Genomic DNA, 8071 nt, shown 5'->3' with positions numbered 1-8071 from the left:
CAAATTCTGAAAATATTTTTGAATAAAATTGACCTTTCATTGTACTGGTAAAAAGAATTCCATGAAAATAAAAAAAATCTTGTTGACTTCTTTTAAAAAAGACAAAAAAATCGATCAAAATAGTGTGAATAGTGACCTATAATAGCAAATAAATTTTGTTTTTTTGCCCTGAAATCGATGCTGGTTTTTTATTCATGAAAATTTATATACTAGTGCAAAAGAAAGTCAAGTTTATTTTAAAAAAAACTTCCAAACTGTTTTGACTTTCTTTAATTATCAAAAATAAATTCCCCATATGAGGTGTATATACACCCAGGAACCAAAGGGTATTTCCCATGTGTTTTATTTAATATATATAGGTGTAACATATATACATGTGTTTGGTTCCTTGTAATCTTACACATATAGACAAGGTAAACACCTAAAACAAGTGAGAAGTTTTGTAATGGTGGACTTACAGGTTACAATAAAGAGCTTCATAATGGTGGATAGCTGTATAAGCTTGTGTTTATCAACAACAAGAACAGCAACAACAACAATAAGTTGTATGTATTGATCAATTCGGACGTGTCTTAGCACTAAGTGCTCTTGAAAGCTCTCTATCAAGGAGAGGCTTCTCCTTGGACTCTTTGTTGCCTTCGTAATGCCATTTTCGGGACGTGTCTTCAGCCTACAATTTCAGTATGTGAAAATTACATGTCAATTTTTGTAACAGAAGAAACCAAAGTTAGGCCAAGGCTCAAGTACAATCGACTCAAAAGTCAAAAGCAGGATGGTTCCGCAGTTTTGTTACCCATTTCCTTAGTGGAGCTAGTTGTACTTTGACCATATCAGCTTGTTCTTTTCCTTTAGCTCTGACGTCGTCGACCTGAAAGGAGGTATCAATGTTATTTTGGAGAGGATATTTGCCAATTAGATGTCATGACTTTCATCTCTTTTCTTGCTAATTGTTTTTATCAAGGAAGCTCATATGAAATACTCACAGTTTAGTATATTAAGGATTTAAGGTCAGTTCATCCAAAAAAATCAGAGTTGCCTTTAAGGATACAACTCTGAATTGGCACAAATTGGTTCTTTACCATGTTGACCTACTATATGTCTCAGTTGAATTATAAGACGGTACGGTCATTGGATTTCAAGTTGGTACTGACATCCAATCATACTGCATCACCACAAAACCTGTCTCATGGCTATCAAATTGCATTGTTATCTCTATTTGAGCGTTGTATGTGATGGAGCTGGTTGAATAAAAACATTTGTATATATCATGTCATTGCATCTTAAGAAAATCTACGTACAAAAATAGTGCCCTTTAGTATTATTTTCTGTATATGTCAACATTGATTCGTTAAGGATACAAGTTGCTACTCCCTCCTTTCACAAATACAAGATGTTCTAACCTTTTTTTTTCTGAATTAGATGTATATAGACTCGTTTTAGTCTGTTTGTTCACCCATTTCAGTCCGTATGTCGTCAATATTGAAATATCCAAAACATATTTGTGAAAGGAGGCAGTATTTCAAATTCCGATCAGTTGCATATCATCGAACAAGATCTAAACCCCCTCATCACTCAAGCGTATTTTTTTTCATTTATTGCATGGTGGCAACTGGCAAGCAAGTAATGTTAAATAAATTCTATGCTTGGTCAGAGTGTGAACAATGATGACATATGGCTAATGGTCAGGAAGAGAAGTGTGGGCACTGGGCAGAGCTTTCTTTGACAACTATGCCAATGACTAAAGTACCGTGATTACTTTTTTTTAAGAACGCTAAAATATTATAAACAACATAACAGAAAACAATTGAAGAGCACATTTTTTCTGGAACTATAAGTTTATGACCAATTAAAAACTGAAGACAGGCTGACAATAAAATTACAAAAATCAAATACAATCATGCTGCAACCAATCAACCTAGAATTTGTATATGCAATCTGACAGGACATTATTTCCTTTTCTTGAAGGTAGAAAGTATACTTGCTCTGTTTCATACAAAAAAAAGTATATTTACTCTTGTAGGAGTATATTTTTTTAGTCAAGAGCCAGTTACATGACTTACAGAATGCAACTGAAGCTTATTCGCAGTATACAGCAGCTCAGCTGTTGCTTCTCCAATCACCAATATAGTCCCAGCAATCCTAAGGAGCGCCTTTCCAACTGCATCCACGAAAGGTGAGAACAACATATCTTTAACGACACTAGTACAACAACAAAATCTCTGGCAAGTTACATACACTGTGAGTATCTAGCAATTACGGCCTTCAACTTCTCAGGGTCCATGGGAGGAGGATGCATATCATGCCGCCCCTCATTGGTGCTTGATGATGAATAGTGAGGCCTGTCAGTTGGAAGTTCCCATCTGTAAATAAATCCACATGAAACCTAGAAAAAGATGAAAATGAATCACCAGTTATGTTTTACAGTATTAACTTAATTACCTTACGAATAGCTGAGGGACTAAGAACATAGAACATGCTATGCAAGCAGCTTTAAATAGAAAATCTGTGCAACCCTCCACTGTTCTAAATTCTGACGCTATAACCCAAGCATCCATTCTTGATCTGAGAGTCGATCATCTTTTTAAATTTCAGAAGTAGTACCCCCTCCATGAATCAAAGGGTACCATTCATCACTAAATCCATATATTGTAGAACTAATTGTTGATCAAACGTTGCAAAGTTTAACCTTAATCCATGTGGAAGTTTTATCACATAATCCCTTCCTCTAGTATCAAGGTGAGTTCTCCAACCCACTAGTACAACGAGTGCTTCTGCACACGTTAAAAAATCGATGAACTATCTAATGACGCATACGCATAGTAAGAGCGCCCGAGTTCAAAACTACCTTGAGCGAAAAAATTAGATCAATACCGAAGGCGCCAGAGGCGCACCTTTTGGGGCCGAGGCCGAAGGTGGCCTGCGGCAGCGCGACGTACGACCGGAGCGGGCTGAGCACGTCGGGGGCCACGCCGGCAGCCTCTGCGCCGCCTGGTGGGAGGGCCAAGCGGGTGGAACCGTACAGGGTTGAGTTGGGCGGAGGCAGCGTGGGCCTTAAAGGCATGGAGTGGCGGAGGATCTCCGGGAGCACGTCGGCCGACGGAGGCGGGGATGCCGGCCTGGGCCCATGTTCGGGCGCGGGGAGCTTCTGCGCGAGGCGGCCGGCGGCGTTCCTGGACTCCTGGAGGAAGTATGCACCCTCCTGTGCGGCGAGGCGCCCGGCGAGAAAGCTCATCGGCAGGGGCGAAGGCGAGCGGGGGAGCGGGGTAATTGATCGAGCAGGTGGTGTGCGGTTGTTTGCACAAAAGATCGGAGGAGACGAGTTCTTTTGTAGCCGCGGCCGTGCAGAACGAGTGACGTGGACTGCAATGGGTAAACGGTACGGTCCCATCATTTCTATGGTTTCCGTTGCACTAATTAAGGATTATTTTAATAAAAAAAAGAGCTTGTATATATGCGTATACAATCATCCTTTACGAGAAGGCACACACACCTTATCTCTATGAGCACTTTTAAAAAACTAGGCCAACACATCATCATAAAATTGACGAAGCCGTCATAGACGTCTTTGTTGTCGACAAAAATATCTTCTCACACTGAATGCATATTGTCGAAATGTCTAAAATAAATTTTAAAAATATGAGCATCAAAATCATATTTAGGATTTGAAGTCGATATCACTGTTTTTCTAACTATAGATTGGTTCGTACTAATTAAAGGATCATGGTAGTGTACTTTCATACTTTGAGACGAATTCTGAACTAAAAGTTACGACATTGAAGTTTAAGATACAATTCTTTAAATTTATATTTATTAAATATTCCAAACCTCATCTTTTTTCGAACATGATCCAGGTCTATTATCAAATATCATCATAAGTACAAAGCACCTCAAACATAACAAAAATTATATTGACATTCTGAGATCACCAAACGACCACTACCGTCGTCAGAACGAGCCGCCCACGCGTCCTTGTACCGCTCCACTACTGGAGTCGGCTTGACCTTGTCGATGATAGCTGGGAAGTCTTTGTGCACGTCACCAGTGCCTTGGAGCTGTAGTCTTTGCCGTTGAATCCTTGAATAGCTGGTCTGAAGCACCTGACATCAAATCTCTTCACACTACGAAAACCCTACCCTCACAGCTCTAATGAGACGGTGGGAATCTACGCCAGAGCTCCGCCAACTACGTCAAGAAGGACGAACTCGAGGAGGGTCGGAACCCGAAAGACAAATTCGAAGAAGAAGAGTCACCATCCATCCGAGCGCCACACCTCCGAGGGCTGAACAACTATAACCTGAACTATCAACCGGAGTAAAGGCATCGGGATCCCCCTCCCCACCACTGGCCGGTGGGACGGCAGAGGGGAGGTGAATTCATCGGCTTGCTGGTGAAGCCTGGAGTATTTCAAATTTCATCGGGAAAGCTTTGAGTATTTTTGTCGTTGCCTGAACACCAGATTTTGAACCCCAAAATTTCAAGATTGAAAACCCATAAATTATACAGATTTAAGTGTTGAAGATGTGAGATACTATAACAATTTCTGCATGATTAAAATCCGATGCTAAAAGATATTATAGAACAAGTAAGCAAACACAATAACTGTATTCATTTACTGCAACAATTCAATATTTGTGCCCTTCTTATTTGTTTTGTCAAACAACATGTTTGTGTAAAATTACGTCCTTATTTTTCTTAGGAAAGACAATACAACCGTAGACATTCACTTACATGCACATACGCTCATATATACGAAGACATGCGTGCAAACCTTACCCATATAAGAACCTGCGTGAGATCCTTGAGATTGGTGAAGACACCATGGACACTGGGTATCGATGAAAACATCACATCACTGCTACCTCTTGAGCACTGCGTTGGTTTTCCCTTAAAGAGGAAAGGGTGATGCAACAAAGTAGCGTAAGTATTTCCCTCAGTTTTTGAGAACCAAGGTATCAATCCAGTAGGAGGCCGCGCACGAGTCCCTCGCACCTACACAAACAAATAAATCATCGCAACCAACGCGTAAAGGGGTTGTCAATACCTACACGGTCACTTACGAGAGTGAGATCTGATAGATATGATAGGATAATATTTTTGGTATTTTTATGATAAAGAGAAATTAAAAGATGCAAGTAAAATAAATGGCAAAGGAAATAACTAAGTATTGAAAGATTAATATGATGCAAGATAGACCCGGGGGGCATAGGTTTCACTAGTGGCTTCTCTCAAGAGCATAAGTATTTACAGTGGGTGAACAAATTACTGTTGAGCAATTGACAGAATTGAGCATAGTTATGAGAATATCTAGGTATGATCATGTATATAGGCATCACGTTTGAGACAAGTAGACCGACTCCTTCCTGCATCTACTACTATTACTCCACACATCGACCGCTATCCAGCATGCATCTAGAGTATTAAGTTCAAGAGAACAGAGTAACGCTTTAAGCAAGATGACATGATGTAGAGGGATAAACTCATGCAATATGATATAAACCCCATCTTGTTATCCTCGATGGCAACAATACAATACGTGCCTTGCTGCCCCTACTATCACTGGGAAAGGGCACCGCAAGATTGAACCCAAAGCTAAGCACTTCTCCCATTGCAAGAAAGATCAATCTAGTAGGCCAAACCAAACTGATAATTCGAAGAGACTTGCAAAGATAACCAATTATACATAAAAAAATTCAGAGAAGATTCAAATATTATTCATAGATAAACTTGATCATAAACCCATAATTCATCGGTCTCAACAAACACATCACAAATGAAGATTACATCGAATAGATCTCCACAAGAGAGGGGGAGAACTTTGTATTGAGATCCAAAAAGAGAGAAGAAGCCATCTAGCTAATAACTATGGACTCGTAGGTCTGAAGTAAACTACTCACATTTCATCGGAGGGGCTATGGTGTTGATGTAGAAGCCCTCCGTGATCGATGCCCCTTCCGGCGGAGTTTCGGAAAAGGCCCCAAGATGGGATCTCGTGGATACAGAAAGTTACGGCGGTGGAATTAGGGTTTTGGCTCCGTATCTGGTAGTTTGGGGGTACGTAGGTATATATAGGAGGAAGGAGTGCGTCGGTGGAGCAACAGGGGGCCACGAGGGTGGAGGGCACGCCTGGGGGGTAGGCGCGCCCCCTACCTTGTGCCTTCCTCGTTGATTGCTTGACATAGGGTCCAAGTCCTTTGGATCATGTTCGTTCCGAAAATCACGTTCCCGAAGGTTTCATTCCGTTTGGACTCCGTTTGATATTCTTTTTCTGCGAAACCCTAAAATAGGCAAAAAAACAGCAATTCTGGGTTGGGCCTCCGGTTAATAGGTTAGTCCCAAAGATAATATAAAAGTGTATAATAAAGCCCAATAATGTCCAGAACAGAATATAATATAGCATGGAACAATCAAAAATTATAGATACGTTGGAGACGTATCAAGCATCCCCAAGCTTAATTCCTGCTCGTCCTCGAGTAGGTAAATGATAAAAACAGATTTTTTGATGTGGAATGCTACTTGGCATAATTTCAATGTAATTCTTCTTAATTGTGGTATGAATATTTAGATCCGAAAGATTCAAGACAAAAGTTCAATATTGACATAGAAATAATAATACCTCAAGCATACTAACTAAGCAATTATGTCTCTTCAAAATAACATGGCCAAAGAAAGTTATCCCTACAAAATCATATAGTCTGGCTATGCTCTATCTTCACCACACAAAGTATTTAAATCGTGCACAACCCCGATGACAAGCCAAGCAATTGTTTCATACTTTTGGTGTTCTCAAACTTTTTCAATCTTCACGCAATACATGAGCGTGAGTCATGGACATAGCACTTTAGGTGGAATAGAATGATGGTTGTGGAGGAGACAAAAAAGGGGGAAGATAGTCTCACATCAACTAGGCGTATCAACGGGCTATGGAGATGCCCATCAATAGATATCAATGTGAGTGAGTAGAGATTTCCATGCAACGGATGCACTAGATCTATAAGTATATGAAAGCTCAACAAAAGGAACTAAGTGGGTGTGCATTCAACTTGCTTGCTCACGAAGACCTAGGGCATTTTGAGGAAGCCCATCATTGGAATATACAAGCCAAGTTCTATAATGAAAAATTCCCCCTAGTATATGAAAGTGATAACATAGGAGACTCTCTATTATGAAGATCATGGTGCTACTTTGAAGCACAAGTGTGGTAAAAGGATAGTAGCATTGTCCCTTCTCTCTTTTTCTCTCATATTTTTTATTTGGGCATTTTCTTTTTATGGCCTCTTTTTTTCGTCCGGAGTCTCATCCCGACTTGTGGGGGAATCATAGTCTCCATCATCCTTTCCTCACTTGGGACAATGCTCTAAAAATGATGATCATCACACTTTTATTTACTTACAACTCAACAATTACAACTCAATACTTAGAACAAAATATGACTCTATGTGAATGCCTCCGGCGGTGTACCGGGATATGCAACGAATCAAGAGTGACATGTATGAAAGAATTATGAACGGTGGCTTCGCCACAAATACAATGTCAACTACATGATCATGCAAAGCAATATGACAATGATGGAGCGTGTCATAGTAAACGGAACGGTGGAAAGTTGCATGGCAATATATCTCGGAATGGCTATGGAAATGCCATGATAGGTAGGTATGGTGGCTGTTTTGAGGAAGGTATATGGTGGGTGTATGATACCGGCGAAAGGTGTGCGGTATTAGAGAGGCTAGCAATGGTGGAAGGAAGAAAAGTGCGTATGATCCATGGACTCAACCTTAGTCATAAAGAACTCATATAATTATTGCAAAAATCTACAAGTTATCAGAGCAAAGTGTAAGGGCATATTTATCCCTAAGGTGTTTTAGTGATTGATGACAATGAGTTTGCGGACTAATCGTGTGTCTTGAGTTTCCCAGATGTTTCTTCGCTAGGCACAAGACGGTTTGGTGTCCCTCGAAGACTATTGAAGACGGCGTTTTTCTACGTTTCTTTTTGGTGAATTTGAGTCGTATGAAAGCCGTACTATTAAGAGGGGGTCAGTGTCGGAAATGTTCGGGTGGAATCATCACGTACA

The 8071-nt window shown here is 40.3% G+C and overlaps 1 protein-coding gene across 3 annotated transcripts; it reads right to left on the bottom strand.

Annotated features, from left to right (window-relative positions):
• Positions 1 to 315: 315 nt before the first annotated feature.
• LOC125524225 lies at positions 316 to 3354 on the bottom strand. Of its 3 annotated transcripts, none has more exons than XM_048689293.1 (5): positions 2846 to 3354; positions 2236 to 2383; positions 2061 to 2158; positions 794 to 868; positions 316 to 670 (listed from the first exon to the last, which is right to left on the bottom strand). In XM_048689293.1, exons 1-5 carry the CDS (start codon positions 3230 to 3232, stop codon positions 557 to 559), a joined length of 822 nt encoding a protein of 273 aa, XP_048545250.1. In that variant the 5' UTR covers positions 3233 to 3354; the 3' UTR covers positions 316 to 556. The 3 variants fall into 3 exon arrangements, with proteins under 3 accessions (XP_048545250.1, XP_048545252.1, XP_048545251.1); XM_048689295.1 differs by having other exon boundaries at positions 2236 to 2339; positions 2892 to 3350; XM_048689294.1 differs by having other exon boundaries at positions 2236 to 2360; positions 2892 to 3349.
• Positions 3355 to 8071: the final 4717 nt, after the last annotated feature.

This window comes from Triticum urartu, chromosome 7 (assembly GCF_003073215.2).
Source record: "Triticum urartu cultivar G1812 chromosome 7, Tu2.1, whole genome shotgun sequence".
In the NCBI taxonomy this organism is placed as follows: Eukaryota; Viridiplantae; Streptophyta; class Magnoliopsida; order Poales; family Poaceae; genus Triticum; species Triticum urartu.
The sequence above is the reverse complement of the archived record's forward strand: the minus strand, read 5'-3'. Positions and strand labels throughout refer to the sequence as shown.

What these genes read in the sequence shown, in the direction of transcription:
- LOC125524225 (XM_048689293.1), bottom strand. Translation starts at nt 3,232, where the DNA reads ATGAGCTTTCTCGCCGGGCGCCTCGCCGCACAGGAGGGTGCATACTTC. An exon ending in ATCTAATTTTTTCGCTCAAG is followed by an intron (nt 2,384 to 2,845) that starts GTAGTTTTGAAC and finishes ATCTTTTTCTAG; the next exon opens with GTTTCATGTGGATTTATTTA. An exon ending in ATAAGCTTCAGTTGCATTCT is followed by an intron (nt 869 to 2,060) that starts GTAAGTCATGTA and finishes ACCTCCTTTCAG; the next exon opens with GTCGACGACGTCAGAGCTAA.